Genomic DNA, 19048 nt, shown 5'->3' with positions numbered 1-19048 from the left:
TTTAGGTATTTATTAATTTATTTTATAAGGTATATCAACAATATAAATAAAAAATGTTTTATTAAAATTTATGGCCGAGACAGAGAACTTGTATGTATATCTCTATCAGCATCGTACTCTGCTGTCTTAAAAAGTAGTACAGCAATAGAAATTAATAATTTTATCCAATGGATGCACAAGGTCCGACAGTTCAGGCCTCTGGGCTGTCATCAATCAACCACAAACAAACGTAGAAACAATATCGTTGCGAAGGGGATGCACTACCCTGATTTATGAAGGTGTCCAAATCACAGACTCATCTGTATCATTTGTTCAGTTGTATAGCTTAGCGATATTTTGATTTGAATTGTTTATATTTGTTATGTAAGATTATCACGGTTGGCAAAAGTATTAGCTTTTCCTTTTTATCATCCGAGTTGATGTTGAATTTTCGCAAAATTAGGTAGGTTGATTTAACTTCTATGTAGGTAAGGTAGGTACTGGCAGAGAAAACAGTTTTTTTTTGAGATTACAAATATCTAGCTTATTCATGTTATAATGTGAGAGAAAAAACACTGACTTCTGAAAAAAAATACAATGCATATTAAAATAAAACATGTTCTGTTCGTCATCTAATATTTATTTATAAGTAGGCTAACTATGAACAGAGCTTTGATAGGTACTTGAGACCGAACACTTAATATTATCATATTTACATTAATTTGTGATCGGAATTATATTATTAAATATATTATATAGGAATAATACAATTAACTTATCAAGAGTTTATTTATTTTTTTACATCTGTGGTTATAAATGGTCGTAAAAAATAAAAAGTGATTTATTTTTAATTCGATTCATTTTCTACACCGCACTACCGTAATTTACGTTACGGTCTGTAAAATTCACAAAGAAATTATGCATAAAAGGAAAATCCATTTTGAAAGACGAGACATATTGTAAACATAGTATGGTTCTCATTTGTAAACGTATCTATAGGTTCCATTCACACTTAAAAAGTCTTTATGCGCCTATTAAAAAATTAAAAATGCTCAGTCATACAATTGAATGCGCTAAACAAAAGAGAAATCTTCAACATTACGAACATTCAATAGCCACAGATGTAAAACCACTTAAATTTAAATAAAAACAAGCTAAACAGAACTTCGCCTCTCCATTCCGAGTCGTACACTTATCACAGCTTATAAATTTACAAATATTTCACAGTCCAATTTACTCGTTTGGTCATTTATTTCTAACATAGTGCTCTGTAAATGCCTGATACAAGCGGACATTTCACAAACTGCACTTACACTACTCTTGAGGTTCCTGAATGCAATACATTAGAATATTAGATTACGATAAAGTAAACAACCTATACGAAATTGTTTTAAGTAACATTTTTTGGGAATTCCTACATGAAAATGCATTTTCACCTTGACTAGCATAGTCAAGATGAAAATATTCATTTTTTAAATAAATAATAAGGTAAGTCTGAAGTAACGACGGTTATTAGGTATATAGAGATTTTATTGTTTTATTGTATCCAGGAACCGTGTCCATCTTAATCTATAACTATAGGTAACACCCACATAACGAAGTTCAACCGTTTATTACGTTTACATGATTAGGAACCAAGAGTCCTCAAAGTAGTACCTAATAAGTAAGTAAGGTTTTTTTTTCTGACTAGATATTACTCGTTGGAAAAGTTAAGTAGAAGTAATTTTTCTAATCCAAATGGACAGATGTCTACCACGTAAGTTATTAGTAAATGATTGTAAACCACACTCCGCTATATGAAACAGTCTAAGCCTTTTATAACTCTATCACTTTAATTGTAAATGTTTTCATTTCAGAATTGAAAGTCCTCGATCAAAATTACTCTTTTTTGTTGACTATAAAAGAAAAGAGGATATTCAAACTCTGGAAAAGTAGATACGCATCTTATCCTCAACGCAGTCACTTATTTCGAAGAGCATTCGATGGAGAAATTAGATAACATTACACTTCTGTCTTTGCCATAGAGGGTAAGGCCAATCCTAAACCCGCTTTTCACTTTGCACAAGAACTAGCAAAGTAACCTTTTATCTCGAGAAAGGTAGTTGTGCGAAAACGCATTGTGCCTATAGGCTGCTGCCGAAAAGAGGTGTTCTCCCTTGTGGAGCGTTTAGCGTGGCTATGTGTCTGCAGGCGCGGGCGCGGGCGCGGGTGCCACAGGGGGTGCAGGCGGCGGGGAGGCGCGGGCGGCTGCCATGGCCGCCGCGTGCCGCCGCGCCTTCAGCCGCAGGTCCGCTATGGACGACGAGCGACACCGTGCCGCCAGGGCTGCGAGCCCAGCGTACGGAGGACATAGTGCAGCCGCCGCCGCTGCTGCAGCCGCACTCGCGTACTGAACACACGAGGATGATAAAGCTTCCCATTGTTACTGAGTACCAGATATAGCTCACGCCACACTTAATGGCGGCTCGTAACTAACTTCCGAGCACAGTAGCTAGATACATGTGACCCGTGCCATGTTCCGAGCCGCCACAAAGCTTAGCATGATCCTCCCTGAAAAGTGTTCAGATGCTTACCTGATGAGCAGCAGCGGACAGTAAAGCGGAGTCGAAGGGTGCGAATGCTGTGGAGGGCGGTGGATGTGGCCCGAGAGGGGGGAGCTGCGGCGCGGGCGGGGGCCGGGGTACAGCAGACAGGCGCGGCACCGATACGTATGGAGCCACGCGGCACGGCTCCAGCGGGGTGCCGCCGCCGCTTACTAATAAACCTTTAACAAATACCAATATTGATCATCATCACAAGTACTCAACAGGAAACTATGCATTTGTCAAGTCCTTCAGTGATTTGACGGATGCTTCAGAATATTTGATAGTAGTATACTCTATTAAAGCATTCAGCACTTTTAGCGAATATAAAACATAAAAGGAAAGGAAGACATCCCATAGTCATTATGGGAAATTGATTTTACATCAAGTTTTTAAGAATTCCATAATGAAACAAGTTAATCTGTCGGCAGGCGTGACGTGGACGGGTCGCATCGATCCCGTCGATTGGCAGAGACAAACGAGCGGCGCGCCGTGCTACACAAATCCACCGAGATCCGTTCCCGAACTCCACTTAATTAAATTGATATTTAAGTAAAGCATAATTTGCTCGTAAATTAAGTGAGATCCGTTGTTTATAGCCCGCCCGTCGGGCGAAGTGGGCAATTAATAAATTAACACGGATCTACCCGACTTAAGGTGCTCCGCGGGCCTCGTCTCAAAGATTCATTAATTTAATTACTGTTAATAGACCTCGCCATTCGATTATATCAGTCGCGATTTTATTTTGCTGAATTTGGATTATCCACAGAACGTTATCTTTGAAATGAAGATGATAAAAGATTGTTGCCTTTATATTTTGGGTCATCTTTCATTAATTAATCAACAAACAAACTTAACAGTGGAGTTAATAAAGGGTTCTTTCTCCCAATAAAAACACTGAATCTAATATTTTTAAAGATGGTTTGATTATTATGTTCCATAGAGTAATTAAAGAACTATTCGTTTAAAACAGTTTTATGTAGTTAACTTAAATTATTTACCGTATTTATGATAAATGCATATTGTATTAGAAGTATGAATACAGCATAGGTGTCGGGGGCGGGCGGCGCAGGGCGGGCGCGCGCACTCGCTGTAAATCAGAACCTCTCCGGTCGCCGTCGGCATTATCAAAATGGATGTTCCTCGCGCGTATGAGTTATTTCCATATTTGACACCGAATTACTTTCGAGAAGTGCCGACATAAATACCGGGTCGGCGTGTGCGTCCGGCGCACGACCGGCGCGGCGCGGCGCGGCGCGGCGCGGTACGGCACGGACCCTCGCCCGTCGACCGCCGTGCATTTATTTGATTAACTCTGAGTTGTTTAATTTAATCGAATTAGAAGGTAAGCCGGGGTGCAGCTCTCTCTCTCGCTTATTTCAAAGCGCTCGGAACATCTTTACAGCGGTTTCTGCGCAATAAAATATCGCCACCCTCGCGACGCGCGAATAACTTTACAATTTTATGAACAGGGGAACAATTAAGCTTCGGTGTATTTTTTTATTCTTGAATTTCACGGCTGCTCTGATTGTTTTTATAGCAGGAGCTGCGAGCGGCGAAGATTCATGTCTTCGTTAAATATGAATTCTTAATTTTTATGAAGATTCAGCGCCTACTGGTTATGATTTAATGGGAAGTGATGTAGAATATATCGCTATCTTCGAAAATAATATTAAAAATCTGTTTTTTTTTTACGTTTGTTTAATAGTATATTAAGAAAAATATATAGTTAAGTATAGGTATCCGTTTTGATACAATGAAGCTAGTTAATACCGGGTTTTGGTAACACATTATTTAATATTACAACACCTAGTTTATGATAAGACCAAAAAAAGAAATATGATATTTGACCTCAACTACGTCGTAGCCCGTAGCCGTAGCAACTTAGTCGCGTAGTCGTAGAAAGCGTAGCTGCTACGAAAGCTACAAAAGTTTCATAGATATGATGGAAACCAAGTCCGCTATCAAAATCTAAATGAACGTAACCATAACATTTAAACGTAATTGAATTACGTGACAATGCATTTTCAAATCAGCGGTATGAGGCCGCAAACGATTGCGTAAATCAATAACAACATTGGGAATCTCATCGGTCCGTTAAAGGGGCATAACATAACAAATAACCGTTTCATTTCACTTTACATGATTATTCTCGTGTTGGCCGGGCGGCGGCGGGGGTGGGTGCCCGGCGCGGGGGCGGCACATAAGTTAATAAGACATTTAGCAGGGGACGGCGGGATTGCGTCCGAATGGCTCCCGCGGGGAATCATTTTATTCGATTCCGGCGAGCGGCTTTTTTCCGCTTTATGCTCCGTTAAGCGGTTCTTCAATGCTCTCACAATCACGCGATAGTGCGATCTCCTGGAGATTTTCGCGAATAAGTCGCACAGTCACGTCTCATTTGTCCATGTCATGTTATTAGCAGTGACGGCGCTCGCCGCAGAACAATAATATCAGGACAACGTGATATTTTCGTCCGTGAAATGAGTTACTGGGGATGTAGGACAACCGCAATGTCAAGATGTTGTAATTAATTGCTGTGACGATACATTGTTTTGACATACGTGGCGGTAACACTTATTTCTTAGGCTGTCCGGCCTCACACAGAATCAGCATTGAAATGTTTCATGTGATATTTTATCGAAAATACGTTCTTAACATTTACCGATTTTCTTTAAATATTATTTACAGCATCTATGATGATTTTTTGTATGTTTCTGTGATTATTTAATTTGAGAGAGGAATGTATCGTTATTTATTTATTTCCTCCTTGACCAGTACGAGGGACGTCAGTCGATCGCTAAGTGCGTTGTGCAATTCCCTGAATTTATCGCCTCGCGTGTACCGTTTCCCGGGCTTTTTTTACCGCGTTCGCGCGGATTCCCGCCTCGGCCCGCCATTTTAATTATTCATCCGCGTGAGTTATGGTCGAATTAAAAAACTGTTAGAGTCGGACCGGCGCCGGCGGGAGTTGTAATCGAGTTAGACAGAGTCATGGAGAATACATAATGCGCTGGTTCTGACAGTAAGTCGGTTGTGCATTCCGGTGGCGGCGCTTGCTAACTAGTGATGTAGTGCACGCCACGCACGAGTGAATTCATTGCGATTATACAGCGGTGCCAACTCGCCGGCAACTAGTTTGCCAGAATCATTTGCAATTTGTAGTTTTCGACTACATTAAGCAGGGAAACTGTTTTGAATATAAATTATGACGTTGATACATTTGGTTGGGTTTAAACAGACATGAAAAATTAACATAGGATACTGGATAGTCAGTGAAGACTGCAGATCACTGAAGCGTAAACTAAACTAAAGTAGGTAGGTATAAATAATTCGATTCGGAAGACTAAAGAGTAGGTAGGTATTTTATCTTAATCTGATAATATAATGATAAAACATCGTCTTACCTTTGTGCATTTGACTCTCGTGTTTGCGGCACTTTGCTCTTCGGTTTTGAAACCACACCTGTACAACAGAGAATGAGAATTAAAATGTGATATAAGTAAATTTTGATACAATTGCAAGGCATATCATTTTATGCTCAGTTCAACGAAGATCCCTATTATCAAATTGCGGTCAATAAAAAAAAGTACACGAGGTGAGATGACTAACTAGGGGAGATATCACCCCCTTTGTTAAAGACAGAATATTTTCCCGTAAAAAACTCACTCAACTATAAACACCGACCAAATGACAAATAACGAAAACATTTGCATTAAATCCTGTTTGTAATAATTGACGACACAAACAAGGGTTGATCTCGCGAGTTGAGAAATCACATTACACGACACTGTAGACTGTAGACGTGGCGTGTATGTGTGCGTGAGTGTAGGTTACATACATGCAAGCAAATACGGGTAACCGCATTAGTGAGAAGCACGAACGTTGCTGATTGCATGTTGCAGACAATCTGTTCACGTGCACCAATTGTCATTTGCATTAACAAAATTTGTTCTAATTGGTTACGACTATTAATTTGGTTGGATTTCATTGGTTTGTTTTTTTATTAAATTTGTGTAATAATTACCAAATAGTTTTAATTGGGTAAAGATACAATGAAACAGTGATTTTATACAAGCAGTTTTTAATTTTCATTTTCTAAACCTATATTATAGCCTTTTGTTTAGACGTTCAAAAGACTTTTCGCACACATTTAAACAATTTTATTCAGAAATACATTCGAACGATAACCATGTTATTCTTTAAATTTTATACATTTAAAAAATAAATCTAGGTACTACCACATCACCTATATCAGGTACATAAAGGTAAACTTTTGAGCTCCTAACTCGACCGAGCACGTGGTTCGAGAGTTGTTCCCGAGCGGCGACCGATACGCTAACTAGGGGCGAATTCATTAGCTCTGATTACATAAGACAACACCCCTACATAACTAGCACACACCGACACGATCTGAGCTAAACAATTGTTTTACTGACATTCATTTGTTATTAGTCAATTAGTTGAATGACATATGTATATATTTTGGTTTTATCTACTGTAAAGTCTTGTGATCATTTTGAGGCTGAATTGGATGATAACATAATATAGGTCGTGCGATCGCTAGTTAGGTCGTACGCTACTTTTATACCTATGATGGAAATGAATAAAATAATGTGAGAGAAGAACAAAAACGTTCATAATTCCATAATTAAAAAAAACGTTATCGACTTATTGAGAACCTCCCCTTTCCTTTGAAGTCGGTCATAGATTTTCATTTTTCTATCTATGGTAATGTAATTCGTTATTAAAACATAAATCGTTTCACGTACAGTTCTCGTAATACGAATAAGAAAACATAAATATCACGTTATCAATTATGAGCACCCATTCAATCGTTTACACAATAAAAGAAAATCACTGCAAATAAATATCAATAAGGTCAACAAAGGCAGGTCGTTTGACACTAGTGAAGACACACGGCGTTGTCCGGGGTCAAGGCTTTTATCTATTTATCGGAGCATCCCCTACGAACGCTTAGTGGCAATCGGACGCTAATCGCGATATATTGCCGATAAAGTGGCGCTCGTTGGCCGCTCACAGCTAATTACGTGCATTAGTAATGAGAGGGTCGCATCACTATTAAGGCTACGTTTATATGAGACTAAAGAGCGACATATTTAGCGATTGGTAATGTTTAATGTTGACTATTTTGTTTGGTGAAATGAGGTCCATCGTTGACTGTATAAAGGTCATGTAGAAGGCACCAGTAAAAAAACTGTGGGGATCAGTCGTCATAAGGTACTTTATGTAAACAGAGTTCGAATGGAAGACTTTTTTTATCATATTTCAGCTTCCAGCTTTTGGCAAACCACTTTTCATTTGTTCACATAAACATAAACATAATATGAAAGCGAAAATATATATCACGAAATGCAATGATGATGAGCATAAAACGCCCCGTTTGATGCTCCTCCATGTCCTGAGCTTAACCGAGTCGAATTACAAGGGTTCGAGAATCGAGATATTGCTACGCTCTAATTAATATCGCACGTGATAATTTCGTGAGTATTAAGCGTGTTATGCCTATGCGTGTTAATTGATATTTGTGATGACAGGTACGTACAATCATAATAAACGCGTCTAATATTTATGTTAAGTGAACATTTGTTAATACTTGAGTAATAAGTCAATAAACCTGAAGGACAATAGTACGTGAATTTGGTGTATTACATATAACTGCCAATTTTTTGTTTTTAATAATGTGATTGCAATTTTAAGTCGCACAGGCAGAAATCCTTGAAAATTAAAAAAAAGATAGGTAAATATCTGGGAAATTGCAAAGAATTGCGGAACACACATTGGGTAGGTACCCTCGTGTGCCCCTAGGCAGGGAGAATATCCAGATTTTTTGGTATGGCTTCTGACCTACGCTGTGCAATAACTGAAATATGGTGTTATCAACCACGGGGTGTAATTTCCACATTCACCGACCTTACTGTCCTAAAAAAGGCCATGTACAATGATCCACTTGTTTTTGACAGTTGCATAGACAAGTTGCAACTTTATTGCCCGTTGGCCCTCTTTGCATACGCTGTTGCATTAGCCATAATTTATAGCATGCAATATTGTAAGAATTGTAACCAATAAATAGTTGCAAAAAAACGAAACCAGACTCATAAATTGGATGTTGTGTTATGCGAGGTATTACAATAACTACCTGAATCAGGAACAAACAATGCAATAATATTGTATTTTGTAGTTTTCAGAAGTTGTTTGTAGTGTACATAAGATCTTATCTATCTATGTATTTTCACAACTATTGAAGCATATAAACTTCACTTGCCAGTGCCAAGTATATTTTTCAGGTCATCAAATGATTTAGATGAAAACAAAGTTGGTAAAAGCCCTACAAAGCGGTACACGCTGTTATCATGGTCCCTTGCATCAATTTAACTACAATTGCTACCTACCCAAATGTATAATCTTAAGCTTAACTCTACTAGCATCAGTGGTGGTGCAGTGAAATTAAGCTATAATTTCTAATTCAAAAGGACTATTGCACAAAATTCTAAGTTCTAAGTAGTAGTAGGTATGTCTTAAAGCGGATCACAGATTCATACCTAGTCCTGAATGCAATTAAGAACCTAATTCTACTTTTAAGTTAGAATAAAAAAGACAACGATATCGAGTTACCTACCTGAACCCTAGCCTCGCTGAGTCCAAGCCGCTGGCTGAGTTCCTCCCGCATGAAGGCGTCAGGGTAATGAGTCTCGTCGAACAGCCGTTCTAGTTCACCAAGCTGTTCTAGCGTAAAGTTCGTGCGGGACCGGCGCTGTTTGCCGCCGCCATTGTTGCTGCCGCCCGTCGGGGATTTGTCCGTGGCATCTGTGGAATAGTATCTGTTATATCATTCTTATACCATACATAATAGTGTCTGTTATGTATGGTGTGAAAATATTACTTTTTAAAAGAGTGTCTATGGAGTTTCTTGCCGGCTCTTCTCCATGAGACCAACTTTTTGGAACCGTGTAATTAAGAGGACGAATTGGAATTTTTGGCGCCAAGGATCTCAATTTTTCTTAGTAAATACAAAACGGATCAAAATACAACTTGGTTACCTGAAAGTTCATGATATAAACCTTATTTTGTTAGACGTCAAAACATGATTAGGTAACTTTTATAACAGAGAAAAATATATCAAACATACCTCTTTTTAAAAAGAGATTCACATATTATGGGCAAACGGGACCGATTTAAGCCTCTTAACTTTTTAAATAGTTGAGTATATACATACTCTTTAAAATTGTAGAAGGATTTTTTATCAAATCATCATTTCTAAATAATAAAATTACAAAACCATTTTGTCGCTTACGACTTTTAGTTATAAGCTAGCGCGCGTATTGTTATCCTCGCCCCGCTCAGACGCTCCGACCCCTTTTGGCGCCTTAGATGCGCGTGCCGGTTATGGAATTATTGTTGACCAATTCGTCGCCTTAATGTGACGTTTCATAAGAGCCTGCAAAGGCCTATTTGAAATAAAAACGATTTTGATTTTATAAGAATGTTTAAGTTTAAATGAGCTCTTTTAATGATAAAAAAATATCTCCCTGAAATCCTTTTTAACCTAAGACTAAAATATTATAAGTTCTCCACACATGTAGAGACAAAGCGAAAACACACTAATTTGCCTCTTCACCTTGTAGTAATATAAAGGACAATGGGCGATTCCGGTCCAAATGTCCACCACGAACGAGACCTATATGGCTAGATAGCCCGTTAAATATAGAACATTTTTTGTTATGAAAGTAAAAAAAAAATATAATGCCAGAAAAAAGTTATAGCAAAATCAAAAAACTCATTGCATAGATTTTATCAATTTCATTTTTTCAATTTCTTTTCGTGATGTTCGATTTTCGTACAAAATAGAATTGTTCATTATTAGAGAGAAGACACCGCCAGTTTCATCGAACTTTCTTAGATCCAGGCACCGCTGAGTATATTCAAGCACTTTTGGCGCCTCAATTGGTTAGTGATTCGTCATCCATAGGGCAAAAAAATATAGGCTGTTTATATGCAAATGTGTCTTACTCATCTTAGTTTTAGATAAAGTGCGAAAATGGAAGTGGAATAAAATAAAAAATAATAATGATAACATAGAAAAACTACCGAAAATTAAGAATACATTTTTGGCTATAACTTTTTTTAGGCATTGTTTTTTTTTCACTTTCTTAGTAAAAGTTACTCTAAATTAAGTGGACTATTTAATGATATAGGTCTCGTTCGTGGTGAACATTTGGACCAAACTTCATACATTCTTGCCCAATCTCCTTTATATTTTTTAGGTATTTCCGTAGCAACAATTTTTTTTTTAAACTAAGTATCGACGATTTGTCTTAATCGTTATTTACATTATTCATAAGTTTAATAATTCATAACATTTCATAATAAAATACGAAGTAATAGTGCAAATCAAAATGAAAGTGGTGTTTAAATCAACATTTTATAGGAGTCGGAGGGACTCAACTCAGCATCCTCTTGGGACGATCCGATAGTAGGGCACAGCAGAAACGTTAGTGAGATTTTTGGAAATTGAATTTCGGGAAAACCTTGTTTTATTTTGTATTAGAAAGAAAACATTTTTAACACTTTTTTAGGTAGGTACCTACTTGGGTACACTCAATTATTGAGCACTAATAATGAAATACTGAAATGACTTACCCTAAGCAAAACTATGAGCTGAACGTTAGCTGTTAGCTGTTAAGTAATTCACAATTTGCACGGCACTACAATTATGTGTAGACTCCTTAAGTATTTAAACTGGAATAAACTTCGGTCAATATAACAGTTACCTACCTAATTTAAACGTTCGTAAGAAATAAACAAATAATTTATTTATGAGTACAAAATTGAATGTACATACGCTAATGTATAAAATTACATTCCTGCGCTTAATTAAACGTCTGCCAGGCAAAGGCAACGTTCATTTACAACATTCTGCCAACTCGTGATGATTAGTGGACGAAGGAGTTTGTAACACTACGTAATTGAACGCGATGAAAACGCAATTTCAATGTTTTATCCAAACGAAAATGTTAAACTGTAATACTAACTGCAAATCTGACTACAGAATGTTGTCGTAGCATTTCTCGGAGCGTCGTAGCCCGCTCGTAATTGAGTTAAGGAATAACAGTTCGCTCTGAGTACATTGCAGCTCTGCTGAGGATTACAGCTGTTTGAGATGTCCCGTAATACCAATTTCTTTTATTAATATTTGTTTAGTCCACTTTGTTCGCTGATTTTAAAAACAAACTAATTTCTCGTGTGGATCTGAATGTATTTTTCAGTTCTCGTTTTATTTCAAAAATTGACTTGAAAACAAAGAACAACAGTACGCTGAGTAAAATGTACTTACTACTTAATTGAAATCGTAATTATTTCAGATCATATTTTTTAGATCTTATTGGATTAACAAACCTAATTTGAAACAATCGATCCTCTTCGATAGAACTCAGATTGAATTGTAAAGACCAAACAATAGCAGTGAACGGTTAAATTAATCAAGAAATAAATCAGTGAAGTGCTAATACATCGCTAATCGCATCCCCGTCGGCACGGGAGCGGCGGCTCGCTCGCCTCCCGGGAACAAACGCTCTACGTTTAAGATTGTCTTTTGAAGCAATTTAGCAAATTGGGAAGCTCTCCTTTTTATACGGCAATTATGTAAATGGAGGGATTATCCGGCTGTGGGCGGTGCTGTGAGCCACACCCGCTCTCCCCTTTCGTCTCCGGGGCATCCGAACTCCTCAGACACCTAACGACCAGCGAACAGTGATTAATTGTACAACGCTCCGTAAGTATAACCCCTGTAAAGTCGCCGAGCGTCTCTGATTTATTTGATTGAGAACTCTTTCACGGATCTGTTCGCAGCTTTCTTCTATCGCTCAGCGATCGGCGCTAATCTTCGCTTTAATATAATTAATGATCGTTTTAAGGATGATCTTCCGTTTTATGCAATTACATTTAATATAAAATTGTAATACTTATCAAACATTTTTTTTTAATACAAGTGTATTAAAATTACCATCTCTTACATCGTCTACAAGCATGTGAAGGGTCATTTACCGCACATTACGTGCTCGTTCTGAACTCAGACAACAACAGAAACCAAAGAGTAAAATTCCAATAAAGAAACAGGACTTATTGATAAAAGAAATATATTTCTTTTAGTTTTATATATTAGATTGCAGACATCGATATATATGTACTACGTACTAGATAGAACGTTCCGAACAAAAAGCTTACCACACTGAACTGCACTGCAGACTATGCAGTGCCCAAAATGGCAAATCAGAGCGATTTTGACACCTGCGTCAGATGGATGTCTATGAAACTACAATTATAAAATAGAAAATACATATCAAGGTATAAACTTACACATATAAACTATTCGAGAGTCAAGTTAGTAAAATTACACGCTGTTCATGCTATTACAACGCTTGTATATCATACTTTTCATTTACAATTCAATTTTACAAATATGCATTAATTTGTTCCCGCCCGCCATCTTGAATTATGGATTAAGAAAATCGTGCAGAAACAGATGTGCCATAAAACTAGCAGTAGGTAAAATATCAATGAAAACAGACTTCACTTTGTCATGGTATGTTCTTACTTTCAAGAAAAAATAATTAAATTCGCGAAAATTTGTGATAGCCCTCTTAAGAAAAAAAACATCGTAATTAATATTAAAAACCCTAAAAATAAGTTCCTGGTTTTAATATATTACATGATTTTGCATTCAATTAGATATAAATAAACTTTTTGATATATTACATGATTTTGAATTCACTTAGATATAAACTTTTTGAGTAATGAAAAATGTAGGCAAAATACGAGCGACACTTCTGCAATTAACATCAATGAGGATGACTACATGTCACAATACGTCAACGAAATGTCAACAGACGACATAGCGGGTAAATTATTTGTATGGATGTTCTTGTCTATCGCTAGAATATATGTCAATGATTGCAGACAATAAAAATAACTGGAGTTCTAAATTCAAAAATAAAACATTTGAAGTTCATCTTTTTAAAAATAAGGCGCAGAAGAAGCTATTTGAAGAGGGTCTTCGCCAGTGGTCTTCGCCTATTCGTCGATTAGCAAAAAAAGTCCGGGATAGAAAAAAAAAACATAATTTTACGGTTGCCAAAAATGCCTTCAAAATATAGTTGTGAAGTGGATTTTTTAAATTCGATGCCGGTTGATATATTATTTTTGGTAGTAAGTACCAATTTGAAATCACCAACCCGCATTGAGCAAGCGTGCATCTGTACTTAACAGATAGTAAGTACCCGAGTGTATTGAAAAACGAAACGCTTTTTGGCACATGTACGGGGATGGATATCATTACATTTCTTGGCTAATTGATTGTCAATCCCGCCTCGACTGTACCTAATGACAAACTTAACACACTTGTATTAAAATGTTGGTTCTATTTTGGATAATCGTCTTTAATTAGAAACTTGTAAAATAGCATATTTTCTAATAAATTAAAGTAACAGACAAAGTACACTTGCAATCAAATGATACTCAGTTTTTTTAATCTATACTAATATTATATTTAAAGCTGAAGAGTTTGTTTGTTTGTTTGAACGCGCTAATCTCAGGAACTACTGGTCCGATTTGAAAACTTTCAGTGTTAGATAGCCTATTTATCGAGGAAGGCTATAGGCTACTTTTTATCCCAGTACGGGAAGTCGTTCCCACGGGATGCGGGTGAAACCGCTGGCAGAAGCTAGTTCACAGATAAAGGTGTAAAAGGAAACATGAAGGAACTCGTTATGAAATAGTTGATGGTAAGTAACCCCAAACGACACAACTCAAATAAACGGAACAAATAAACGTTTCAAGTGTTTCTTTATCTATGTATTAATTATTATTATCGATGGATCTATGTACAATTTTAATTGATTTGATTTGAACGTAGGTATCTAAACTACATAGTTTTTTTTTTACCATGCGTTTTATTTTTGAGAATATGTATCAAAATATCTGGTGGCGCCGAAAGCTTTCAGAGAACGGCCTAAGACCATTAAAGCGGCTACAGCTGTGACAATATCTGATAAAATAAATAAATAAATAAGCTATGAACAAGATAATTCAGTTAATTTGGTAGCATACTATTTTTGTCCATAATATCTCCACAAACATTTTGTCAATAACACTGTACTAATATTTCGGTATTCCTGCGAAGAACTAATGTACTTGTACATTAGTTCTAAATATCTTTTAGATTCTATCAAGCTAACCCATTTTTACAGCTCTTTGTACAGTTGACCTCCCATAGGCTTACAAGTAGTATTTGATTAAATTAATTCTTGAAACATTGACAATAAAGCAGCTTTCTCAACATTAAGTGCACTCATAAAATACAACAGCTTTCGAGTTATTACGCCAAAAAGATCTCACGTCCTGAATTGAACTTTGAGTTTTCCAAATGCTCTTTCTTTGGCCAATAAGCTTCATCTTACTATTTTTATAAATGAATTCTGTTTCAAAAGAGATCAACTCTACTTCTTCAAGTTCTTCACTTATGAGGAAATAAACTTGGTTTAAAATGAATTTAAAGGGTTAATATGAACAGAGAAAAATAGACAAAGAGAACTTTGAATGTACCTAATTAAAATATATTAATACCAAGTCTTTAAAGTGGTACGCAAAAAAATAAAAAAAATCTTAGTACCTACAGTTAAGGTACTTAACCCAGAAAAATATAAACAAATTATGAACATAAATGATTTTATGTTCTTTGATCATTAGGCGTGTGACTATGGCTCTGGCGGTCACCAACCATTTTGGTATCATAGAAATGGTGTATTGTATAATCTAGACACACGGCAGTGTGTCCGCCAAGTTCGAGCAAAAAAAAAGAGACACACCGGCCGTGGGTTATATTACACGAACCATTTCGGGCCAAATTCGACCCCCCTGTAACTCAAAATCTATTTTATTTACGCATATCAAATTTCTATAGTTCGGCCATTCAGAGAATGCGTTCCTGACACGTCGCGATTGAACTGACGACGTAATAACATTCATTGATTATTGATATAATAATGTTGTTTTAATGCTCCTCAATTGTTAAAACGGTAAACAACCAGCAAAAATATTTTTATCGTAACTGCAACGCCATTGCAAAGTTACGTCGTCAGTTCAATCGCGACGTGTCAGGAACGCATTCTCTGAATGGCCGAACTATAGTATCTGTTGAGACCCCCTCACTTATCTAAAATACAAAATTTCATTAATATACCTATTGTAGGTCTTGAGATATTCACGTCAGAAAATCGCTATTTTTACTATACACTCACTGACTGACTGATTCACTGACTCACTCATCAAAAACCTAGACCACTTCCAATGGTCGTATTGACTTGAAATTTGGCATGGAGGTAGGTCTTTATGTCAAGGTAAAGGAAAAAATCTGAAAATGGCCAAGTGTGAGTCGGTTTCAAAATAATGAAGGTGTTTTATACCCGGTGTAAATTTATACCCCTAAGGAACTAAAACGAACTAAAATCTATATTTATATAATATACCTTCGAATGGTATAAAGGTTTGTATTTAGTCAAAGTAAAGTAAAAATCTGAAAACGGCAAAGTGTGAATCACTTTCGAAAATAACGAATGTGTAACTTTGATCCACGAACATAATAAATGATAACGTCATGTCAGTCAGTTGGTAAATCTAGTCCATTTAGTTAATCTAGTTCATTTCTTTGTAAGAAGCATAGTGCATATTTAAAAATCTAAAAGATAGTATAAATGAACCATTTCCTTAACTAACTTAATCATAAGAAAAAAATAAAATAAACAACCTTTCAAAAATAAATGAAATCCCACCCAAAACAAAAATGTGAAAGACTGCCAAGTTCGATAATATGGGAATGCTTCGCCTATAAAAGAAGTGAGATCTGAATAAGTACCAAGTTCCATACACATACCTCAGTTAAAAATAGTTACTTTTTAATGATGTTACTTGGCAAGTTTTAATTGAAAATTAAATACTTCATTCATTGCGTTTAGTAGGTTTATAACAAGGTATGTGAAAACTTGCCAGGTAACATCATTAAAAAGTAACTATTTTTAACTGAGGTATGTGTATGGAACTTGGTACTTATTCAGATCTCACTTCTTTTATAGGCGAAGCATTCCCATATTATCGAACTTGGCAGTCTTTCACATTTTTGTTTTGGGTGGGATTACCTATTACTGTTATATGTTCGGAAAACCGTATTAAATGCATTTTGTTTCTGAACTTTTCGATTTTGGTTTCTCACTACCCATAAAGTCAGTCAAAGATGATTTTGACCTTTGACTGATTTTGAATGAAAATTTTGAAGCCATCTTTAAAATGGAGGAATGCCCTACCACCGAAATTCATCTTTATTTAGATCAGTGGTTCTTAACCTTTTTGACATGAGGGACCACTTTAACTAAAGTTTGTCTTGCCGGGGACCACCTCATCGGTTTACCTAAATTAGCACTCATTTCTTTATTATTTATAAAAAAAAAATCTGATTTTTTGGGTCAGTTCTACTCAAAGCTAAACGCATGTCGGCAGTTGTGTAGGTAAGCAAATGCAAATAAAGATCAAATTGCCTATGTAGTTTTTAAATGCGCGAGCGAAGCGAGCGCGAAATTGTTATCGGACTTAAACTAAATATTACGTAAAATTTAGCCCAAACGTGCTTAACTTTTTGTTTGTTGACAAATGCCAAAACAAGGGTATACAGTTTCTGAATACGCGAGCGAAGCGAGCGCGAAATTTTTATCGGACTCCAACCAAATATTACGTAAAATTTAGCCCAAACGTACTTAACTTTTTGTTTGTTGACAAATGCAAAAATAAGGGCATACAGTTTCTGAACACGCGAGCGAAGCGAGCGCGAAATTTTAATTATTTTTTAAGACTCAAATTACGTAAAATGACCAAAATTACGTAAAATGTAGTCCAAACATACATTTTCATGAATGGAGGGACTAGGTACGACACACCCGATATACGTCCATGCGAAAACCCCCGCTCGCAATTATAAGTCGATAAAAATAAAGTTAGATAACGTATAGCAACGTCGCGAAGCTAAGCTTCGCGGACCACTTGGAATGCCTCCAGGGACCACCAGTGGTCCGCGGACCACCGGTTAAGAACCACTGATTTAGATATTATCTAGGTTGAGCTAACATCGAGCTCATTTTTCACTTTTTTTTAACATGTCGCAACAAAACTTAGGGTTTTATGCGAGGTGAGCAGTTTAGGGAGGACTACTCTCCGTAAGGAGTAGGTAAACTAGATTCCAATGAAAAAAGGTCAGGATAAACCAAAATAAAAGATTGCGAATTATTGAGTGCCTTTGCTTATGTCGATTATGTTAATCATTCTCTTCCTAAATGTTCCATAGGAGGATAACATCCATTGAAAAGTTATTTCTAATTGCATGATTGGCCACCGAACGCCTTCTATGCAGTTTCAGTATTTGTCGGAACCGTAATTTTCGCATCACCAATATTATAGTCGGTAGTGATCATAGTAATTTGTGTTTCCCGTAATTAAAGACGGTAATGCCCATAAATAACTATACCTAATCATAAGTAGGTGTTTAAGACTGCAAGTGTCGGCCTTCGACAGATCCATATCCTGGTAGTAAACGTCACCTCAATGGACGAGACAGTAAATATGCATGATGAGAAAAAACTGTTAATATTTATCAAAATTACCTACTTAAGTATATCAAAAGGCTGGAGGTACGCCTCATCGTCGGCAGGTATTTCTTAAAGGTGCAGATCTCTAGCTGACTCTAGGGTGCTCTAGACTCTAGCTAATGATGGCATAAGTGGCGACATTAAGAAACAGATTTAGAGGGTATGTCACAGTAAACAAAACATTAGGATTCAATAACGAAAGTTTAAGAAATGAGGTTGCTGACGTTTATTAAATATCTGAAACTTCAGCAACCTCATTATTGACACTAAAATGAACGACTTTGAGTCCGGTTTTAGCACAAAGGTTAATATGAAGAGTTGGTGAACAACTCACCGTGCCTGTGATCATCATCTTCATCGTGTGCCTGCTCCCGCTTGCAGTGGTGGGGCACGGGCGACAGCAGCCAGTTGCGCGGGCGCTTCGGCGGCGGCGCCTTGTCCTCCAGCTCCGTGATGTCCACCTCCACGTCATCCGCGTCGTCCGCGTCACCAGGCTCGGGCGGCGGCGCGGGCGCCTCGCCACCCTCCAGCGACTTGCTCACGAAGTCCGCGAGCCGCTCCATCACCATTACTGCCGCCAACACGCGGCGCCGCGCGCTCACCTCTCCTGACACGCTCTACGGAATACACACTGCAGCACTCCAGCACCCTACGCCCACACTTTTATTCCAAACACTTATTTACATCAAATAACACTTTATTTTTACGATGTAAAGTCCATTATTGTGTGCGGGGCGAGCAAGGGCGGTGATTCAGACCCCGCCCAACGTTCGCGCAGGC

General features: G+C 37.2%; 1 protein-coding gene across 1 annotated transcript; it reads right to left on the bottom strand.

Moving 5' to 3' along the window:
• Positions 1 to 791: 791 nt before the first annotated feature.
• On the bottom strand, positions 792 to 18927 carry LOC124632028 (short stature homeobox protein 2-like). The gene is made up of 5 exons (XM_047166683.1): positions 18603 to 18927; positions 9202 to 9389; positions 5969 to 6026; positions 2553 to 2743; positions 792 to 2368 (listed from the first exon to the last, which is right to left on the bottom strand). The coding sequence occupies exons 1-5, from the start codon at positions 18835 to 18837 to the stop codon at positions 2156 to 2158; spliced, it is 885 nt and encodes a 294-aa protein (XP_047022639.1). The 5' UTR covers positions 18838 to 18927; the 3' UTR covers positions 792 to 2155.
• Between the last annotated feature and the right edge of the window lie 121 nt (positions 18928 to 19048).

The sequence above is a fragment of the Helicoverpa zea genome, chromosome 1 (assembly GCF_022581195.2).
Source record: "Helicoverpa zea isolate HzStark_Cry1AcR chromosome 1, ilHelZeax1.1, whole genome shotgun sequence".
Classification (NCBI taxonomy): Eukaryota; Metazoa; Arthropoda; class Insecta; order Lepidoptera; family Noctuidae; genus Helicoverpa; species Helicoverpa zea.
The sequence above is the reverse complement of the archived record's forward strand: the minus strand, read 5'-3'. Positions and strand labels throughout refer to the sequence as shown.